Source organism: Nansenia antarctica (assembly GCF_963989245.1).
Source record: "Nansenia antarctica genome assembly, chromosome: 4".
Classification (NCBI taxonomy): domain Eukaryota; kingdom Metazoa; phylum Chordata; class Actinopteri; order Argentiniformes; family Microstomatidae; genus Nansenia; species Nansenia antarctica.
In genome coordinates this window covers 66,648,776-66,669,972 of record NC_137689.1, presented here as the reverse complement: position 1 = coordinate 66,669,972, position 21,197 = coordinate 66,648,776, and the positions used below count along the sequence as shown (strand labels likewise).

Genomic DNA, 21,197 nt, shown 5'->3' with positions numbered 1-21,197 from the left:
AATTTAAACGATTTTCATTCATCATATCATTATTTCTTCTTCTCGTTAGATTATCTTCATGACTTTATTAGAAAATGTTACGATTTAATTGAATTTAGATAAACAATGACTAGTACAGTAATCTAAGATGTCGCGTTGATGCGCAAATGCGAATGGTGTTTTAGACTCAAATGTTCTTCCTTAGCTGACTGATAACTTGTCGTTATGATATTTTCATTTGTGCTGGCTTAATCGCAATATTTGTTGTGAGCAGCTATCGATTTGGGATTTGGGATTGCTTTGATGACGGTCGACAGAAGCGAGTCTGGGAATTCAAATGTAGGGCACCTATTTGCTGCGTATTGTTCATTGGATAGCAGCATATTGGACCTACCTCTGCTCAAATCTTATTTGCCGTATTTATTTTTTGGTCAAAAATCATCGAGAGATAACCAAAACCAGATATAGTGTAGTTTCACTGTATCTGCCAAAACGTCAGAGGCTGTTAACTTTGGTGTTCGAATATCTGACAGAAGGTTAAACATCAAACAAACTGAATTTGTAATAAATGTAACATATTTCACTGTCTATGTTGGTAAAGGACGTGTCTCATTGGCCACACTGCCCGTCACTCATCTGCTTGGTCTATTTTGGACCAATGGTGTGCTGGACCGCACCTCGTCGTCTGAATGCTTCGGCACGCCTCCCAGCTGGAGCGCTGCCGTGTTGTAGTGTGGCACCACGTGTCCTACCAACGCTGGACTTCCACTGGTTTTATCTGCGTAGTAGTTGATCTACTGATTTTAATATTCGTTTGAAGACATGGCAAATACATGTGTTTTATTTTCATTAGTAGGGACAAAACAGTGGAGGAACATGACTAGCTTTTTTTTCTCGGTTTCAATTTGCTGGGTTAAACCGTTAGCCTAGCTCAAAGCTAACTAGGACAACATGTCCAGACCTGTCATGCCAGACAGGCCGACCAGAGGTTGAGACTGATGTTTGGACACCATAAAAACATGGATCGCAAATGTCCAGTGCCGCTTTACCCCGGTTATTTTAACTCCGGGCCACCCTGTTCGTCGTTCCGTCACAACGTGGGAGGCTGGGGCTCGTACGGGCGTGTGCGCGAAGTCAACGCCACTTCACACGAGGTGAGTTGTGATGATGAAAGACTGAGCTCTGTCATGCAATGCGTTGCCTTTGCAACTAAGTAGCCAACTATCCGGCCGCTACTTTGAAATGGACACATTGTCCCAAATCTGGCTGAAATGATTTTCTCGAGAGTTTGTTGCCGTCTGCCTAATGAGAAACAGATGTGCTAGGTGGACGGGGAACACAAGGGGGTCGAGCGAATCCCAGAAACTGCATGTTTTTTCCTCCAGTTATTAGTCTGTCCCCTATAAAGGCTGTATGGTTAATGACAGGGAAGTGAGTGTGCTGTCTTTCCAATTGAACAGCGTAATACAGGGTATCCGCGATGTCTTGAAAAGTATTAAAAGTTGATAAATCAATTTTGGGAAAATCAAGACCCTTAATACGTATTAAAAAGTCTTATCACAATTTTATGAGGTCTTGAATTTTTTTGGTATTTTTCTGAATTAGACTGTCCAAAGAGTTTGAGTCCTAAAAACTTTTAGTAAAATTTCGTGAATTTATTAGTTTTATTAAAAAGCTAAGATGAACTGGAAATGTTGTATGATAGTGGTCTAGTCTATTGCAAACTAAAGTGTCACTGATGTAAACGGTTACAGCTCGAAGTGGCGGTGAGGTCTGGAAAAATATTGACAAGGTCTTTAAAAAGTCTAGAAAGAAAGGTATTGAAATTAACCTCAAGATTCCTGTATATACCCTGTAATAGGTTGTCTGTGATTAATCGAGTTCACCAGACTTGAAATAATATCCTTGTATAATAATGTATGACTGTTATGTACTACTACTCTACATTGTGCTGCAACGTTGAAGGAAAAGTGCTATATAAATAAAGGTTGTTATTATTATTATTATTATTATTATTATCATTATTACATAGTACAACTTCACACCTGTATTTCAGTCTAAATAGTGTGTTAACCTTTTAGAAGGATCCTAGACTACCATCAACACATTGGAAGTTTGAAACTCAGCATCAAGTAAAGGGAGAGTCATGGCTGGTAGTCGAACCTATAGCTGTACCTCTTTTGCAACCGAAGCAAGGTATTGTGTGGTTTCACTTCATTACCTAGCAATCATGCACCCATGTCTCTACTATCCAGAAAATACTTATAATAAATACTCATTGTGCTAACTGACTGATGACTGATTTCCTTTTTAGCTTTCAAATGGCCTTCGACTACTCTCTCAGATCCGTTGGACTTCTCAGAGCATGTAAGAAAATCATGATTTCCAACTTGCTGCAACAAGGTTGTGTGCATGTTTTACACTGAACACACACACTCTTTATTTTGGATTTATTTTTGGTAACTTGTCTTTTGTAGATGCAGAATTTCTACCAGTATAACAACCAGGATGCATTTGGCACAATGAGCCATGTTCTTGGGGAACACTTCTGCTTTGAACAGGGCAGAACAAAGGTGAATGTCCGACCTGAGATGTTTTGTTTAGAGTTTTATATCTGGCAATCTTGAAATCATTAAGAAGTTATGCATTTGTTTGTCTTAATGTGGTCTCCCATGTTTTCAGGCAAGTGATAACACTATCAACAATGCAGTTAATATGCGGCGGACACAGAGCTTCATGGAAGCATTGAAGTACAAAAAGTAAGTATCTCAGTAGTCTAGTTCCCCAGACTCTGGTGGAATGACGCATCAAACTTGACTTACATTTAGCCAATGGAAAGTGAGTCGAAAATGGAAGGCCACATGTTTCTGATTCAGAGTTATGCATCTCACATTTGAGAACGAAACCTTACTGGGGGGCGGGGGGGTTGGTTCATGCTCTCTTGTTTACTGCACTTTGCCCATTGACTCAACATGAGATTCAACTTGTGTATATAATCAGTAAATAAACAGCACTTGGGGCAAACACCATCACTTTCGCTAGCAGCCCTGTTCAAAGCCAATACGATCAGTCATGTTTTTGCTATTAGTTACTCCTTAATCAAAGTGCCATCTTAGCTGTCCCCACACACATTGAGAATTCTGTCCTCTCAACCTTGTAAATGCAAATAAATATCTTGATAGTTTCAGCCTCCATAGTTCTGTAGCAGTGGCTCTGCTACCAATTGTCCAGCACCAACTTCCAACAAAAATCCAGCTTTCCCACAAAATGTTAAGACTTATTAGCCACTTGTACTACCATGCTCTATTAGTTAGTGTTCCATAACATGAATCTAAAGGACTCTTCATCCTGTAGGTGTGAGGTTACTCACTTGTCACAGAGGACCACAACATACAACAATCTATTATTGGATGTCATCCATGACATCCCTCCAGAGCTGCTGGGTGATCTCCTCCACGAGGAGTTAACTCACCAGAGAGAACTGGAACAGTTCCCAGAGAAGGCTACTGGAGGCGCCCTAGGCTATATTCCTTTCACACAGTCCAGCGGATCCCAGCAAGGCTGCTTGCTGTATCCAGGGGAAGCTGGCCTGTCCCTTAGTATCCTTCTCACTGTTTTGTTATAGCCCCAGAATGCATATTTCTCCCTATGTTTAGGGTCAGGGTGCATTACTAGAGATTAGTTATTATTATATAATTATTTCTATTGTTTATTTGAAGGTCTATAGGGTTGACAGACACTGCCCTATTTTTATTAAGCCATTGTTTTTTTTGTCACACTATCTATCACTGCATTTCTTGTTTTTTTCCCCCCCATGAGCCTAAAAAATATCTGAGCTCCTTAATGCAATTCCCAAGATTTCCATAGAGTAGCGCTACAGTTCTATGATGATAAGCCTCCCAGTTTTGACACGAGCAGCAAGCCTTTCTCATACAAGATCAATGGGACAATAAGGCAGATCAGCACTGGCATTCAGCAAGATCAATGTAAGCACAATGTCACTCCCCCCGCCTGTACTCAGGACAGCTGCATTTTCTTTTATGTCTAATGTCTTTGTCTGCATTCTCTAAGTTGTAGTCATTGTTTTGTTGTTTAAAATGGACTCGTACAACATCAGCCTCATCTCTTACAGAAGGTTTGCACTGTTGATATTTCTGTTGAAATGATCGGATGATTTTTGTTTCCCTAGCACATGTTGCAGTGCGGTCTGACCACTTCTGTGGTTTGTGGAATGTTAGTGAAACGCTCAAGCCTCAGGCTCTTGAAATCATCCAGGTCAAGCGACCCACTACCTGCCTCAGTGTCAGGTGTGTTTGATCAGTTCTATTTCTGTAGCACTGGAGTGTGTTTTGATGAAGGACTGTGAATAGTGTATTGTGTGTGTGTGTGTGTGTGTGTGTGTGTGTGTGTGTGTGTCCTGTGGTCAGTCACTTGAGAAACAATGTGTTATCCATCTTGACATGAATAATTTTGGGTTTTGGGACGCCCTGTTTGATCTTACAGTAAAATGCTCTGCACCTGACTACATTTACGCTACAGTTTGTATACACGCATTATACTGGCACCAATATCTGATTATGAAAGGTTTTGCAGTCAAACGCCAAGTTATGGAGCATACAAGATTCAACATTGAGTCTAGTACTGATTGTGTAAATCAGTTTGGTGTTATAGGACAGTTTGTTCTCTCTCGTAGTCCCCATTTCCAAGGAGAGCTGCTTGTGGCCAGTGAGAGTGGAGCTGCTTATCTCTGGAGAGTGGGAAATGGGTGAGGGATAGCAAACCTGTGACTCTGAGAACTTGTCCTCCTAAAAAGTTCTCCCCTTTGTAAACATTTCCCATGTTTTCCCCGACATTGATGTTTGCCCCTTTTGTAGCATTTTTGTACCAATCATTTTTATCTGACTGATTTTTTTTTTTTTGTTGGTGTCGCATTTCATGTTCATAGCCTGCATAAATTCCGTAAGGAGGATGGTAACCTGTACTTCAATGCTAAGTCGTCATGGCGATGGTGTGACTTCTCAGGCCACCCCAGGGTGATGGTCTATGCTGACAGAACCGGTGTGGAGCTCTCAGATATTAGGGTAAGCCACTCCACAGGAACTTGTTTTTGCAACCTAGCAGGACCAGGTTGTCCTGTGTGTTTAGAATGTCTAACTGATAAGGAAGACCAATGTCTTGTCATTGTTTCTTGTCAATGTCTTGTCATTGTTTCTTGTCAATGTCTTGTCATTGTTTTTGATAAATGACGCACATTTGATGAACATTAATACTTTGTAAATGTCAAATTGCTTAAAAACTATATCAGTTTTGCCTGTAGGTTTCAAATAATTCTCACCCTTCTCTTCTCGCTTTACAGACCTCAAACACTTGTAACCACACACTGTTTCGCATTGGACACACTCCAGACTGTAGGAGCGGTGAGAGAGTCATCATGTCCAAATACCTGAGAGAAGTCCACACTTTTCAACACCTTGTCACCACCCAGGTAGAGTATCTAGTCACCAGTGGAAGCTGGTGGAGGTAGAACTCAAGAGGACTGGCTCACTGTAATGCATGTGTGTTTGAAATCATTCCTCATTCCATCCATTACAATGAGCTGTCCTGTGATTTCTGTGTCCACTGCTAGCCACTAGGGATGCTCCGATTTATCGGCCACCGATTTAAATCGGCCGATTTCACTCCAAATGACTCGATCGGTGATCGGCAAAAATGGCCGATCGCAAAAACCGATTTTTTTTTTTTTTTTTTTCTTCTTCTTTTCTGGGGAAGACAGATAACTGAACAGAAAACATAGGAGGACGTAACAGTATGTAAACCATGAAGGCCACGTTTATGATGTCTTTTATACAGCCATATCGACTGACTTGGGCTTCAGGCCCTAACTGGGTGATAGGCCAGACCTTTACTATGCCATAAAAATGGGTCTGCGTTTGCTTGGTGCCTAATGGATCAAAACTTTTGTCTAAAAAGCAAAAAATATTTAGGCTATCCAGTCAGTTATGTATTTTTTTAAAAATCGGTATCGGTATCGGTTGATCTTGAGGAAACAAATCGGTGATCGGTATCGGCCCCAAAAATCCAGATCGGAGCATCCCTACTAGCCACCTACAATCCCACCTACACATGCCTTCAACACAGTTATGGAGTGCATCTATACGTCCACTCAAACAGCGGCTGGAAGTGATTCATGTTTGTGCTCTTTCCAGCACTCCGCCTACATCATGGACGAGCGCTTCCCCTGTATCCCCATGCTCAAGTGGGATCATATGATGGTGGATCCGCCCATGTTTGCCCAGGTCCTGGCCGGCTCCTCAGAGGGTGGGACCACCAAAGTTCTCCTGGGCTCACAGCGCTCTCAGGAACTCCGCCTCCTGCAGTACTCAGGTTAGCGTTCCACTATCTTGCCTCGGGTTACATTATCTTGCCTCAGGTTACACCCCAACCTGTCCTACAGTAAAAGATAGTCGATAAATTATCAGATTTGCCTCTGGGGGACACTTGTCAGACCTGAAGTTGAACCCTGTTTGTTGCACAGAAAAGGGTACACCTCCATGCCTTCCAAATGAGAGTTTAGGAATTTAGATTATTTGTTAACAATATAAAAATGCTATTAGTGTTGACTGGCCCTGTGTTCCCCAGGTGGTAAAGAGCATGCCTGCTGCAGCAGAGGTCCTCCTCAGTCCCTGCTGAGTCCCAGAGACAGTCTACGCCACCTGCCTGTTCAGCTGCCCCATCTCCAGCACACCTCCCAGGAAAGACTTGGAGTGCCTGCTGCTGGTAAATACATAAAAAAATAAGAAATGTTCTTCTATTTATGTCCAGGAAAGTCCTCTTTTTCAAATCACACCAATCTTTATATTCCTATACATGTTCTTTACATGGTTAAATCATTTATGCTGCCCTTCCCAGATGGAAATTCTGCGTCATGTCATCTGTTTTCTTTTTCTTTTTTTTTCTCTCTCCAATCAGGTCTCACAGCTATTCAGCACAGCCAAGGTGAGGCGTGCATCTGTGTGCTACAGCTCTCTGAGGCTGGTGACATCTTCTACCACATGCTGAGGCCACAGCCAGAGCAGTCCAGTGAGGACCTACCAGAACCAACACAGAACTCGGAGGAAGTAGAGGACCGAGTTATGACGGAACAGAGACCATCAATTGAAACATCAGAGAGACTGTCAAATAAAACGTTTGTAAACCCAAACAGAGCAAGAAAGAGGACACTGTCATTCATGTCCACTTGTTCTGAAGATGACTCTGGATTTGGCGGGAGAGGTACTCCAAGGTCTGAATTTGAGGTGTTTGTCAATGATGAACCAGAACTCTCACAAGTATCGGACATGGGACTAAACAAAATCCTGGATACCTCAGTTATTCCGCCATGTATATTCAGGTCTGATGGAGTCAACTCTACTTATGCTGCTAGACCAGTTCCAGTGAAGGTCAGTGATGAGGCACTGTTGAAGTGGAGAAAGTGGTTGCTCGAACTTGTTGAAAAGGAGCAGTTTCAAAACAAATTAAAAAATAAAAAAAAGAAAGAAAAGGAGCCGTTTCTTTCGAGCACCCAACACTGGACTACAAAAACCAAAGGTATTCTGCCTCGTAAACAACCTCCAAAAGACTTTGATGAGGAGGACCAGCAACAGAGCCTAAGGACTGGGCTGAGAGGCCTCATGAGCAGAAGGGACATACTGGTCAATGGTGCCACCTTCCTGAGGCCTCTGGAGCTGGTTTCTGTCCCAAACACCGTGGAGCCCTCTAACTGGGCTGACGACCTGAGCCAGAGGCTGAGCGTGTCCTGGGAGGGTGGCTGGAAAGCCTGGTGGGGGGAGAAGCTGGGGATGAACCGGGAGGAGAAGGTTGCGGCTCTGCGCAGGAAACGTGGGCAGCAGAAGAAAGCGCGGGCACACCACAGAAAGGATCTCTCCTGCAGCTTTGTTTCCACCGTTAGCTACCAGTCTGACTTGGACAATCTGTCTGGCTGGTCGTCAGCGGTCAGTCAGGGTGCCAGCTCTGACAGGGACAGTGACGGCTACAGCTTCTCCACGCAGGGGGAAATCTTATCTGAGCCAGAGAAACCAAAGGCTACCACAACTCAGAACATGTATCTCAGTAGCTCCCTGCCTACCACCCCCCAGAGACAGCAACCCAGAACTTCACAACCCAACACCCCCCAGAGACAGCAACCCAGAACTTCACAACCCAACACCCCCCAGAGACGGCAACCCATTAGTTCTCAGCCTAACACACCCCAGCGGCAACTACCTAGCAGTTCCCAGCTGAACAGAGTAGAGGTTACTTCGGCGTCCATTTTGAGAACTGCGGCTGAGAGGAAGCCCAAGCGGCCAGATCAGGATTACTTGAGTTCTCTGTTTGGATCTCAGGAGCCTTCACAAGGAGACATTAACAAGAGCAGCTACAGCACCCCTTTGGCCACCTCCTCTCAGATGTCCAGCATCTCTACCTCACAGAGAACATTCAGAGTGGGACCTTTGTCCCAAGGTTCTCAATCCCAACCCAAAAAGAAGTTTCGCATGGGCTTCTGAATATTGATGGATGGACCTATAGGGCAAGTGATCTTTTTTACCCTTTGGTTTTGGTTGGCTTGAGTGATCTGCCAGTGTTTTGTTTTAGGGTGATGTGTGTAATGATGTATTAAATTCAGAGGTGGCTCAAAATTCTATTGGCTTTTGGTGAAAAGGATATTGCTCTCGTAATACAACCCAACATTATTTCTTAGTCACTTGCCGTAGCTGTACAGTAATTGATTCACGTAGATGGTGCATAAAAAGTGCCCTTGTGACATTTATTTATTTATATATTTGGGACTTATATAACAAAATCTAATGCCTGTTGTTATAAGAGTTAAATTGGAGTGTTTGAATTCGTTTTTCAGATGAATTTGGCTATAAAGCAACACCGTCAAATGAAGACACCAAACAGATTTAAAATAGTCATTTTTATGTGATTTTTTTCATACAACTGGCAAAAAATAATAAATAGGTTATCTACAAAGTACTATTCACATTTTTTTTTTTACATTATACAAATTTACATGTTTTTTTATATTGACATTTTTTACATTTTGTGGCATTTTTTTGTAACTTTTTTCCTGACACTCAGCATAACAACAGTATTTCTTCCATACAATCCAAACATTTAAATTAGGCTACCCTATGACCTAAATCGGCAATTTAGAGGTTAACAAGATCACACACACAAACATGTTTTTTTTTTTTGATTACCATGCTAACAATCACACATTTACAATATAACCTTGGGGAAACTTAACTGGCCACCAGGCAACTCCCCTCTGCCACTCAATAATACTCGTTATACAAAACTGTGCAAAGTACATGTCCCCAGAAAACAACAGTCCTTGTTTTATAACAGTCTAATGTACCTTAGCTGTGTTCTATTAAGTGGCATGGAATGTGACATCCAAACATGCACCACCAACTATTAAAACACTACTTCTACAAAAACATTTATCTCTGAGTGTTTTCAGCTGCCAGGATTGTGCAATTCTGTAGGATTTTTTAGCTTACAGATACAGTATGTTGATTGGTTGTTGGTAAAATAAAATAAAAAGAAGATATTTAAATATTTTCTGCAGTAAAAGTGGATGTAGAACCCAGGCACAGTGGCTCCCTCTGAAGGGGTCTAGTAGGAGGTATGTTGTTTGCGGTTTTGGCAACGGTAGTGAAGCGGGAAGTAAGACCCTTCTGCGTCGCTACCCAGGGAACTGCTCAGGCTCTCTTCCCCAGATGTCATGTCTTCACAGGAGTCCTCACTGCCAATGACGGGAGAGAAGAGAATTTAGTCACTGTCACAACAACATACACGGTTCTGGTTCTCATGTTGATGAGTCTCTTCAGCTAGGCTCCATTTTATGTCACTGTTTTGACACTACTATTTAAAAAGGCACAAATCCCAATTATTGAAGACCTGTCATTTTGAGGTGTGTGTATACAGTGGTTGGGTTGGCTGTTTTGGAAAACTGGTTGCTAGGGTGTGACACTGACATCACTCGTTCACCTCATGTCTGAGATGTCTGACGAGTCACTCGTTCACCAACATATCCTCATGTCTGAGAAATATGAGTAACCACAGGGATAGGTTACGAAAGAAAGGCTAGGCTAATTCTGACGCAGCGGGCAGGGCCGTGACGATGAAATACGTAAACCTCCCTGTAAGTCATGAGCTGTTAAAGGGAAATGCTGTAAGAACTGAAACCAGGACTTGGAATATACTGAAAGTGATAGGTGTGTTTGATGACTACCCTCACGTATTTGCTAGGGATTTTCCAGAGGTTCTTTCTGTTGTCACTGAGCAAACTATATCTCGTGTCCTCTCACGCGCTGTAATTTTCCATTATCTGGAATTCATGATTTTGTGGTTTTTTTTGTTTGTCTTGTTTGTTTCATGTGCATGTTTATGTTCCTTCTCTTCTACAGATTGCCTGTTTACCTTTCGCTCTCGTCCCAGCCCCCCTCAGGAATTGTTGGCAGTTCAGGGACGCTGTAGCTGGTGTGCAGATTTTGTGCTGTTCTTCTGGAAACAATCCAGACTAGTTTCTTGTTGTTGGGTTTGCTACATTCAGGAGAGGCATAGTCCGACATGCACTTGGCTACCAGCTCCCTCCAGTAGAGCAGCTCACTGTCAGTGATCTGGAAAAACCAACAAGGCATCATAACACTGGATACCGGCCACGGTCACATAAGTGAGACTGTCAGCAGAAACTTCTTGGGTTGACTGGGTCCAAGTGTCAAAGGCTAGCACGAACTTGAGAGGGACATGCCATGGCTTTTAAGTTTCCCTCCATAACTTTGTCGGTTGCTGGACACCTTACAGATTAGTAGGCTTGTAAAGGCATTCAAAACATAATGCCACTTAAGGTGTGTGAATTCGTCAGGAACCAATGTAGTATTGTAATAAGGGTTACTTTGTTTGTGAGAGAGGATGGGGAAAAGGACATTAATTATTATTAGTAGTAGCTAATGTGTATACCATTGCTTTCTGTCGAGGCTCATGTAAATGTTTACCTTTAGATGTCTTTGAACATGACGTGCTATTTCCAACATGTCTGCAGACTGCATGGCTTCAATCTCTTGAGTAAGGAGTGACAGGGCCAACACTGATGGCTGAAAGAGAAAGAAACCAATTAATTCCGAGACTGCTTAGTGGTTATTTGTTAATTGACTAGGCCTATGGACTCGGGTCATTTCTTACTTTGGCTTTTGAGAACGCAATTCGGCAAAGGCAGGCTTTCAGTTGGGCCTCGAGTTTATCAAGGTTCAGCGCATCTTTCCTGTAAACAAATTAATGGGGGGGAGAAAACAAACAAAAAAACATTAGACTGAAGTCATTTGAGCCATTTAACATGTGTGGTTATAAAACTAGGTCATAGACTGGTGTTACATAAGTGTAGGTGTTTGTGTCTGCATATGTTATCTTTATGTTCAGTATGTCAATAGATAATCCCTCTGGTGCACAGTAACACTAAAACATATTTCATCATAAAACATATTTGCAGCTGCCTTGAGTTCATGCCTTATATTCAAGTTCATTATTACACAGTTTTAATGTAATCAAAAGTGGCCTCACCTGTCTGAGGTATGTGATAGTGCGATGTCATGATATAAGTGCAAAAAGGTTAAGGCTGTGATTGCTTTGGTTTTGAAGTCAAGTTTCTCTGATATGATCTTCTCCATCCGACTGAGGTCCGAGACTGTAAACTTGCACTGGCTTATGCGAATAAGGTCATTGGTGGAAGACACATTGCATTCCTCCTCGACGACTTTAGCTGCAATGTGAAGGCAGCTAATGCTGATACAGGCTAGATGTTTGGGTAGAACCTGGAGAGAAATCATGACAAAATGTTGTATGTCAGGATAAATGATGTTACATGCTCATTTGTATCGTTTTATTTAGATCATATTCCTAAAACGTGATGATTCTAGACATATAAACAAAATGCTTATGCATGTTACTAGAACTAAACATTATTATCATTTAGTAGTTTATACAGTTCTCACCCTAATCTTAGCCAAAAACCTATCGAGCAGGTTCACCGCTAGCACAAAGGTTTGGGTGCTGTAGCCAAAGAAACTGGTCAAACTCCAGAGGTCTTCCACTTTGGCATCCCGACATTTCGCCGAGATTCCTCTGTCCGTCTGGAGACACAGTGAGAAGAAGGATACATTCCATTAGCATTTCTAAAACTTGGTTATTTGATTGGTGACGTTGATATCATGCATTTAATCTACAAATATCGATAATCAGATGATGGTTGTTTATTGTTTTAGTCAGTCATTTGTTCCATTCTGTAATGTAGCGATTGGTTTGTAGATGGCTGTTGTTGTATCTACCTCTGCGCTGGACTCGATCAAACTTAGTCCCGTTTCCTTCGGGAGAAAATGTATTTCTTGTTCAAAATTCGCCTTCAGTTCTCTCATTAATTTGAATGCTTCCATTTCTGGGGATGTTTTTGATGCAGCAGTCTCAAATATCACCACTGTAAGACAAGACAGAATTGGATGTTAGTAGATGTTTGTCTGCCCTAGATTCGTTCACCCAGCCAGGGTCACAGTTTGCCCAACCCCCCCTTCCCAGCTGGGATTCGGTGTCACATTTCCTTGGTTAACGCCTACTTACATCAAATCAACAAACGGCTTTTAAAACGATACAACTCAGAACAGAAGTCAGAAATATATCCACAAATTAATTATTTCCAAATCCTTGTCATTTGCTATCTCGGTATCGCGAAGGAAGACGCTAGTCTTCACACACAGAATCACAATCAAGCAATCCGCTTGTCGACGGAGGGGGAGGGGGTACATTAACATTGTCTGTCTGAGATAGCCCACTAGAGCAGTGCAGTCACTAACAATGAAGAGATTTTTGACATAATTTACTAGTATAACGTTCAGCTATCGTGTAATGAAAACACAATAGCAAACCATCTACAATTTCGTGTCGAACAAGTCCCTGGTCTGAGCTCGAAGGGGGAAGGCTTCGCGAGCTAGCAACGGATACGGGTCTAGAAAAACAAAGGTAGCCAAGCATAGTAGGACTAGGAGCTATGCAAGCCCGTTCAAATAATGCTCTGACCAGTTTAGTCGAAAACAATGAAAAGCAATAGTAAATATAGATTACATTGTTATTTAAGGCATTGCATTGATTGAGAAGCAATGATGTATAGTAGTACAATTGAAGATAAAACATTGAGTAAAACATTAAACCCAGTTCAGTGTCCTATAATTACTTGCTAAAGCACCATTGAAATAACCATGTCTATTTGCTTTTACTGCGTCTATCTAAATACGACACTTCTATTGATATTATTATTTTTTGCAATAATTACCTGTTATGGTAGCAATCAAATTACATGGACATTGTCAACCGTCTGTTAAAGCTCTTCTGTTGTGTTCTCGTCTACTGTATCTCTTGTCGTTCTGTTGATGTTGAGTATTTCCACACCCAGAAACTGACGTCAGTGACTGTGGTAGCCAATCACGTAGCGTTCCACACCCAGAAACTGACGTCAGTGACTGTGGCAGCCAATCACGTAAGCGTATTGAACCAGGCTTGACTTGTCGAGAAGGCTCTGCTTTCCTTTGTATTTTGCAATAAAAAATAAATAAATGTAAATCTGCCATTACTAACAGTTAGTCATTTCAGGTCATTTGAGACTGTTACGTTTCACGTTTAGGATACTTTATACTTGACGAACTTACATCGTTAGGCACATATTAAAGCCCAGTTTTGTATCCCCCTATCAGTTCATTAAAGACCTATCCAGGAGCCAATCATCTTCCTGTATTTTTGTACTTTCAAAAAGTCCGCCCAAAAAGTTAGTTTTCTATTGGCTTCTTGCACAACCCATTGCCTTCCGATTGGTTCGAAATATGATAACGCTGATTATTTATTTAATATATATACATAAATAAATATAGCATAATCAGCGTTATAATATGTCATATGTTCTTATCCAGTGAATAACATAATTAGAATGTTTATATTATTAGAATAGAATAGAAGGGTGATTATACTGATGTGCACGTATAGTTCGACAGATATTTCTGTTCCTGCTTCCCCCTCAACAACAACAAAAAAAGCATTCTTATTTATTGTCAACTGGACCTATTTGTAATTAATGTCCTGGCCTAGAACACATACAGAAGGGCAAGAGTCTCTAGTTATACACATTACATACATGAATCTAATAAACGTGGTTTAAAACAGTTTATTCACTAAACTAACAGTTTTGACCAAGGAATGGATGTTGGTTAGGTATTCCCCAGTCATTCAGGTTACTGATAGTCTTGTCGAGAAATGTTCGGAGATTCATGCAAGTATAATACTGCTAGTGTATATTGTTTTTTAACAATCTCGTTGGCACTGTGTGCTGATCCTCTCGTTTACGACGCCTGGGGTCGTGTTGCGCTGCTGTTCGTGTCTGAATGGCTGTGTGTCTAAACATCTGAAACGTACAACATATCGTGAGCTTAGAATGATAAGGTTCTATCTCCGTTTAGGGCAGTTCAGAGATATTGAGCGTCAAAGTTTTTACATTCCATTATGTTTTGTGAGATGGAACCTTTGTATTGTATTAATTACTAACTCAAAAATTTCAACATTTTAAAAATAACACCACACAGGCATTAATAAACACCTAATGGATCAGATTATGTAACAAACTCAATTTTGACAAAAATGGAGATAGAACTTTGTAATTCTAACGTCACGATATTTTAGATGGATTCATTCGCAATAGAAAATAGTCCAACCAAACAGTGAAATGCAAATACATTTAAACATGTACAAAATCAATATCTTCCTCAGTAAACAACACTTTCCTAAATTATCAGTCATTATATATATTGACAAACTAAAGAAAAGTATTTGTTACAACCATCGTATTTGACATGACAGGACTCTCTGCGCAGCCCAGTGTGAAGGTGGGCGGAGCGGTTCGTCTCTCTCCCCAGTCCCCTCCTCGGAAGCAGACAGATCTGTCTATTCCGTTCGCTTTAGTTTTGATATTATACATTTGGAAAAACCCCAATTTCCCCTCAAAGAAATAACATGGAAACCTAAAAATGGACGAGTAACTTCAGTCCAGACACCGATTCACCCCTTTGTTTTACTTAGTTTAATGGACCGGATGATTTCCAACTGTGGTTCTCACAGCTTTGCAGGGGAGGTAAGCTAAGCTAAGCTAACGCTAGCTAGTGGCTAGCTGACTGTCTAGCACAGCGCTCTTCAAGCTATGTCTAACATATCGACATCGTTTTTGAATAAAAAAGCTTCACATGAGTTGAATCCAAGCGGGTTACCTTCGAGTGATTAGCACGTGTACAGAAAAAAATGTCTTTCATCAATTAGCAACATAGTGTACTTAAAATCTACCGTAGGTTGCTAGCTAACGTCGTTAGCCTGCCAGCTAAGCTATGATAGCCTCAGACTGCGTAGCTGCTTAGCTCGCTAGCTAGCTGGACTGTTAGCTTAGCTAGCACTGCACCTGTCTCCTGCTGTAAGATGAATATCACAATAATCACATCCAGCTTTAGTCTTAATAGCCCGAACAGAACCGACAACCTTAACGGCCAGTTCAGGATTACATGTTGTTGGCCAGATAAAACACTTACAAGACCTGATTGTGAACACATGTTTACTTCTCTGTTTTAACCCCAACATTGTGTAATATCCCACAGGTAGCTGTATCCAGTGGGGAGGTAGGCGTATCCAGGGGTAGTGATGAAGTTTCCAGAACCCTTGGAGAGCCAGAGGCTGTCTTTTCTCTTGGAAAAGGCAGCCTCTAGGGAAGCCACACTGTGGAAGGTGTACGTGCCCAAGAAACCATCCAGTCAGGTGAGCTCTCCTGCCCTTTTAAACATAGTCATAGGCATCATGTTATATTTGCATATATAAAGATGGTGTCCCACTGTCAATAAGGAACTTGAATCCTGAAGAGAAGGAAGCGGTTCACCTGACAGCTAGACCATTTTCAGAGGCTATGATATAATGTTGTGCTCCAACAAAATGACTTTGTTGTCTGTCCCAGAGGACTCATTTGATGTCACTGTGTGTCTGCTGTAAGGTGTTTAATATCATTTATTATATTATCATGCCACTTAGCTGATGCTTTGAACCAAAACGATTTACAATGCAGTGAGTGCATCCGTTTTTCATATGGTTACATTAGTTTATCCGATTGCCAATGCAAACTGGCCTGAGCTAGATTACTCTTCCTGCTATGACTGGTGAATTGCTGATTCACTTGCTTAGTCAAATGTATTGATTAAGTCGCTTTGGAATAAGGCGTCTGCTAAATGCCCAAAATCTAAATGTAACTGCCCTGCGCTCTCTGATCCCTTCCCCAGCAGCTACAGCTATCTGTGGTTGTCGCTGTGAGTGAGTTAATAGGATTTGAAAAGGATGCCTGACTGTTAATCTCTCACTCCTGCTGACTCACCACAGCGCGCTTCTATATTTCTCGTTAAATGTAAAGCATTATCTTACCTCGACACACCATCTTTGGAAGTGGAAATACCCAGATAGAGAATGAGTAGAAACAACATAAATACAATAGATGTCGTTGGGATTATCCGTAACCAATTTCACAATCATATAAGGTACCCTCTTGAGATATTGTTTTATGTGAAATTACAACATAATGGTTGGATATAACTCAGTGGCTTTGGTACACAGTGAGGGGGCACTGGGGGCAGTTCAATTTAAGGAAGGTTGTTGAGACAATAAACTTCCACTGACTCGGGGGTCGGTGGTAGCCTAGTGGTTAGAGAGGCTGAATAGCAATTGGAAGGTCGCTGGTTTGATCACCGCCTCAGGAGGGAGCTGCATGTGCCCTTGATCAAAGTACGTAACCCCTAATTGCTCCAGGGGCGCTGACTATGGCTGACCCTGTGCCTGGAGCAAAAAATACCAACAAGTTGATTGCATGGCATGTAAAGGAGCACTGGTTAGACGAGTCAGGTTACAGGTAAACAAGGTTCAGAAGGTCAGTTGCAGCATTGTCCTTCCATTCCTTGTTACTAATTTACTGGTTCATCTCAACTCCCCCTTTGTTTGCTTGGGAAGGGACAAACGAGTCGGCCATCTTTGTTTCCATAACAATATCTGATATCTCCTCCTAGCTAGACCTATTGTGGAACACCAGTGTTCCTGTACTGTACTGTAGTTCAATCAAGTCTGACATTTGTGATCGGACTGAACTTTGAGTCAGTGAATACAGTCAATATAGTAATATATACTGAAATGTATCCACTTGTTGCAATGTAAGTCGCTTTGGATAAAAGCGTCAGCTGAGCTAAATGGCATATATTATTGTTATATTATCAATAGGCCTATAATTGTATAAATTCCTCTCTTAACTGACAACATGCAATGTGTTTTGTGACACTCATGCTATGTCGACCATGTCTCGAGTTTGGTACCAGTGAATGTTACTTTTGAATTGTCTTTAGCTGACCTTAACGGTGTGTTTCCATCTGCAGGATACAGACGTCTCCCCCGACCAGCGTGATGAGGCTGTCCGCTGGCTCATTGACCTGCACAGCAACCTTAAGCTATACCCAGAGACCCTCTCCTTGGCCATCAGTATTTTAGACCGGTTTTTAGCCTCTATAAAGGTAAGACTAATGTCAATTAGCCTACTTTTGTTTTTGTAATTGATCTGTGTGTAATGCTTGTAGAGGATAGACTAGTAAGGTAAAGGACTTCTTGAAGTGGAGATGTGAATATTAAGCCGTGGTGCTCTGTTGATTGGCTGAAGCCTATTCATAACGGTTGGTTTTGCAGGAAGGAAGCATACTGTAGAGTACAGTATCAGGAAGTGTGTGATTATTTAGGTCTGTTGACAGAAGCTCTCATGTCTTTTATGGGGGCAGCCTTAGGAGGGAGCTGCATTTGAGCTAGTGACTGGAGGGTTGCTGGCATCATATCTAAGATGCCTACCATTACCGTTGTGCCCTTGAGCAAGGCACTTAACCTCTAATTGCTCCGGGGGGCTGTGCCTAGAGCAAAAAATACATTTTGTTGTACTAATCTAAATGTCATCTTCCTGTATCCGAGAGGAGTCTGACGTAACTTTTTTTTATTAGCCTGGCTGGCTAACAGAGTGGGAGTTATCCTTCTGTGGGCCCTCGCAGTCAACAGAGGGCACTGATTTTAGATGTGATCATGACATCTCACTCATCTTCTCCCTATCTCTCATCAGGCCCGTCCAAAGTACCTGCGCTGCATCGCCATCGGCTGCTACTTCCTTGCTGCCAAAACCAGTGAGGAAGCCGAGGTAAACACCAGCCCATCCCGACAATTCCTAATGTTCACTAGCTGTGAAAATTAGCCAATAGTATGCGAGACAATTTGGTCTAAAATGCCTAGAGTGCTAAGTGCCAATTGGCACACAAAGGGGAAGTGGATTCCCTGCCTTTCTGTTGTTTATTCATGTTTGGTTTGGCTGCTGCTGTTATGTCTGTCTGCCGTAACTCAAGGCGTGTGTGTGTGTGTGTGTGCCTGTGCGTGTGCGCGTAGCGTGTGCCGTTGCTGAGCGACTTGGCCAGCAGCAGCAGCTGTGGCTGCTCTCGATCTGAAATCCTGCGAATGGAGAGGATCATTCTGGATAAGCTGGACTGGGACCTGCACTCTGCAACGCCGCTGGAATTCCTCCAAATTGTGAGTGATGCCACATCCGTATCCGTAGTAAACCTGAGAACACTATGCCAGTTATATTCAGTCATGGCACATAGGAACATTTGTTCAACAGTTTTGCGCACAGGGTTTTTATGTACATTTCACATTGACAGCTCTGCTTCAGCTTGCCAGCTGATGCTGAGCTTTTGATGGGTTTCGTTGATACTATGCCAAAAAGCTTAACATAACATGCAATTCTTCTTGTTGTTCCATCCCAGTTCCATGCGATGGTGCTGTCCTGCAAGTCCCCGTTCCTGGTGAGCCTCTTGGGACTAAACGCCTCCCAACACATGGCTCTGCTCACCCAGCAGCTGAACCACTGCCTGGCTGACCACACACTGATGCAGGTCAAAGGCTCTATGCTGGCATTGGCCCTCCTCACCCTGGAGCTGGAGAAGTGCTGTCCTGACTGGCTGGTTCTCACTATCGACCTGCTCAGGAAAGCACAGGTACATTACACACCTGTGTTCAGGAGACCGGTCTACAGAAAACGGGTGTTCAGGACCTGAAGGATTGTATAGTACATGATTTTAAATCTAGGGTCATTTTGAACATTGAGGTGTCATCCTCCAATATAAAAGTCAGTTTGGTTCCATTACAGCCTACTTTTCTTTATAACCTTTATTTACCCATTGTCTCATTGAGAGAGACCTGGTCCAAGATAGCAGCCAAGGAAAACAATATTTCATACAATTGACTTGTATTGTGACTTGCATTGACATTATGACCAATACTTTTGCTTTACCCCTCTTCTAGATTGATAGCTCACAGCTGATCCGCTGTCGAGAACTGGTTGCACGTCGCCTGACACACCAAGCTTCCCTGCCTCCCAACACTGTGTACATCTACCAGCCCTTGCACCGGAGCCTGGCCCCCTGCGACCGGGTAGGGCGGTCCACCCGACACCTCCCCCCAGCCGCAGTACCATCTCAGGCCAGCAGGGTCCCTACCATCATCACCACCACCACCACCACCCACACCCTGCTCGCTCCTCCCAAGCCCCGCCACCACCAGCAAGTCCGCCTGCACTCCAAGCCCTCAGCCAAGCGCAAGGTGGAGGAGATGGAGGTGGACGAATTCTACGACGGGATCAAGCGCCTCTACAACGAAGAGAGCGTCCAGGAGGGGGGAACGGGGGAGGGGCACGGGCTAGGCTGCAGCCTCCTGCTAGTCAGGCAGGAGGGCAGCACCTCGCCCTGCCCCCCCCTTCAGCCGGTCAGCGTCACCTAGTGAAGAGAAAGAAAAAACAAGGCCTTCTCTTTATCTTATCTGAGCTGCAAGGAAGAAAGAAGAGTGTTCTGCAGTCATGGGCATTATCTCCCCCCGGCTAGATTGAGCCAAAAAAAGTCACGAAAAAAGAAATGCTGCTATTTCATTCATATTTGTTGAAGACAAATAGAAAAGGCTTAAAAAAATATATAAAGGAAAAATGTCCTTCAAAAAAAGTAGAATTACTTCTCCCAGTGTCTGTGAAATATTCTGACTGTCACGTTTGTCAACTTATTTCTGTCAACCCTAACTACTTTTTTTTCTGAGTTTCCATCTATATATTTGTTTCTGTTTCTTCTTTCACCTTTTAACTGCATGTTGTGTCACTGTCCTGACTCGTCACAAAACATTTGTCACTTCAAAGTGCAATTGAATGTAAGAATGTTTGTTTGTGTGTAGATGAATGTCTGTTCATTTGCCCGAGTGATGTGTGAAGTACAATTTCTTATTGTTTATCAGATTTTATAATATAAATATCCCCACACCCCTCTTGTCTTTGTCCCTTCCCAGCTTGTTGTGGTAGAGAGTGAAACATGAGTGAAAATGCTCCTTATCACTAGTTACGAAAAAGCATTAAATGGAATTTACTCTTTGAAGCAATACAATGTTTTGGATTTGACCAAACCAGTTTGTGCATTGTTTTTTAACAGCTTTGTAAGAAGAAGGGGATGAAGAATAACCCATAATATACATTTTCTTGCTGTTCAGAAACAACATGCTCTGTTTTTTGTTTTGTTTTTTGCAAAAATCTCTTTCCTGCTCTGGGGTTATAACTGCCTCTGCACTGCTGAACACCTTGCGGCACGAATAAAGAAACAGTGTCCAACTCTGTCTTTCTGTACCGTGTCATCATTGTGAGTGATTGTGCGGTTTATAAACGTACATATGATAGTTCATCTCTATAAAGACTTATAGGTCTGAGGTGAAGGTGATTCCAGGGCCCAGTATTTCATAACGTTTAATCCACATAATGTTTTATTCGGATTTTTTTTGCTATCCAGGATCAGGTTGAGCTCACTCATTTCCGCTATACGACTCAAGATATGCCAGGTAAATGATCCTGGGTTGCAAAGATTCCTGATCTAGTCCAAGTTTTGAAATACTGTTGTGCATGGATTGAATATATGAATGAGTGAGGCGACTGGGTTGAGACAAGGTATATGTGTGTAGTCATTTAGGCAAACAAGCATGAAAAACCTCACAGATATAAATGTTCAATAGAGACAATTTAG

General features: G+C 42.3%; 3 protein-coding genes across 3 annotated transcripts; 2 read left to right on the top strand and 1 right to left on the bottom strand.

Moving 5' to 3' along the window:
- Positions 1–2,143: 2,143 nt before the first annotated feature.
- On the top strand, positions 2,144–8,545 carry taf1c (TATA-box binding protein associated factor, RNA polymerase I subunit C). The gene is made up of 13 exons (XM_080529629.1): positions 2,144–2,175; positions 2,294–2,346; positions 2,457–2,552; positions 2,662–2,738; positions 3,334–3,578; positions 3,837–3,965; positions 4,169–4,286; positions 4,673–4,744; positions 4,925–5,060; positions 5,336–5,464; positions 6,186–6,363; positions 6,619–6,756; positions 6,949–8,545. Exons 3-13 carry the CDS (start codon positions 2,457–2,459, stop codon positions 8,520–8,522), a joined length of 2,892 nt encoding a protein of 963 aa, XP_080385755.1. The 5' UTR covers positions 2,144–2,175; positions 2,294–2,346; the 3' UTR covers positions 8,523–8,545.
- Positions 8,546–9,627: 1,082 nt separating this feature from the next.
- On the bottom strand, positions 9,628–13,393 carry ccng2 (cyclin G2). Its single transcript, XM_080528469.1, has 8 exons — positions 13,343–13,393; positions 12,348–12,493; positions 12,015–12,152; positions 11,584–11,834; positions 11,209–11,287; positions 11,022–11,120; positions 10,447–10,646; positions 9,628–9,769 (listed from the first exon to the last, which is right to left on the bottom strand). The coding sequence occupies exons 2-8, from the start codon at positions 12,450–12,452 to the stop codon at positions 9,640–9,642; spliced, it is 1,002 nt and encodes a 333-aa protein (XP_080384595.1). The 5' UTR covers positions 12,453–12,493; positions 13,343–13,393; the 3' UTR covers positions 9,628–9,639.
- Positions 13,394–14,974: 1,581 nt separating this feature from the next.
- Positions 14,975–20,796, top strand: ccni (cyclin I). Its single transcript, XM_080528745.1, has 7 exons — positions 14,975–15,184; positions 15,696–15,852; positions 17,499–17,633; positions 18,221–18,295; positions 18,538–18,678; positions 18,915–19,145; positions 19,453–20,796. The coding sequence occupies exons 2-7, from the start codon at positions 15,739–15,741 to the stop codon at positions 19,924–19,926; spliced, it is 1,170 nt and encodes a 389-aa protein (XP_080384871.1). The 5' UTR covers positions 14,975–15,184; positions 15,696–15,738; the 3' UTR covers positions 19,927–20,796.
- Positions 20,797–21,197: the final 401 nt, after the last annotated feature.

What these genes read in the sequence shown, in the direction of transcription:
- taf1c (XM_080529629.1), top strand. Translation starts at nt 2,457, where the DNA reads ATGCAGAATTTCTACCAGTATAACAACCAGGATGCATTTGGCACAATG. An exon ending in TTGAACAGGGCAGAACAAAG is followed by an intron (nt 2,553 to 2,661) that starts GTGAATGTCCGA and finishes CCATGTTTTCAG; the next exon opens with GCAAGTGATAACACTATCAA. An exon ending in ACTACCTGCCTCAGTGTCAG is followed by an intron (nt 4,287 to 4,672) that starts GTGTGTTTGATC and finishes TCTCTCTCGTAG; the next exon opens with TCCCCATTTCCAAGGAGAGC.
- ccng2 (XM_080528469.1), bottom strand. Translation starts at nt 12,452, where the DNA reads ATGGAAGCATTCAAATTAATGAGAGAACTGAAGGCGAATTTTGAACAA. An exon ending in TTGCGTTCTCAAAAGCCAAA is followed by an intron (nt 11,121 to 11,208) that starts GTAAGAAATGAC and finishes TTTCTCTTTCAG; the next exon opens with CCATCAGTGTTGGCCCTGTC. An exon ending in ATGTTCAAAGACATCTAAAG is followed by an intron (nt 10,647 to 11,021) that starts GTAAACATTTAC and finishes TGGTTTTTCCAG; the next exon opens with ATCACTGACAGTGAGCTGCT.
- ccni (XM_080528745.1), top strand. Translation starts at nt 15,739, where the DNA reads ATGAAGTTTCCAGAACCCTTGGAGAGCCAGAGGCTGTCTTTTCTCTTG. An exon ending in AAACCAGTGAGGAAGCCGAG is followed by an intron (nt 18,296 to 18,537) that starts GTAAACACCAGC and finishes GTGTGCGCGTAG; the next exon opens with CGTGTGCCGTTGCTGAGCGA. An exon ending in CGCTGGAATTCCTCCAAATT is followed by an intron (nt 18,679 to 18,914) that starts GTGAGTGATGCC and finishes GTTCCATCCCAG; the next exon opens with TTCCATGCGATGGTGCTGTC.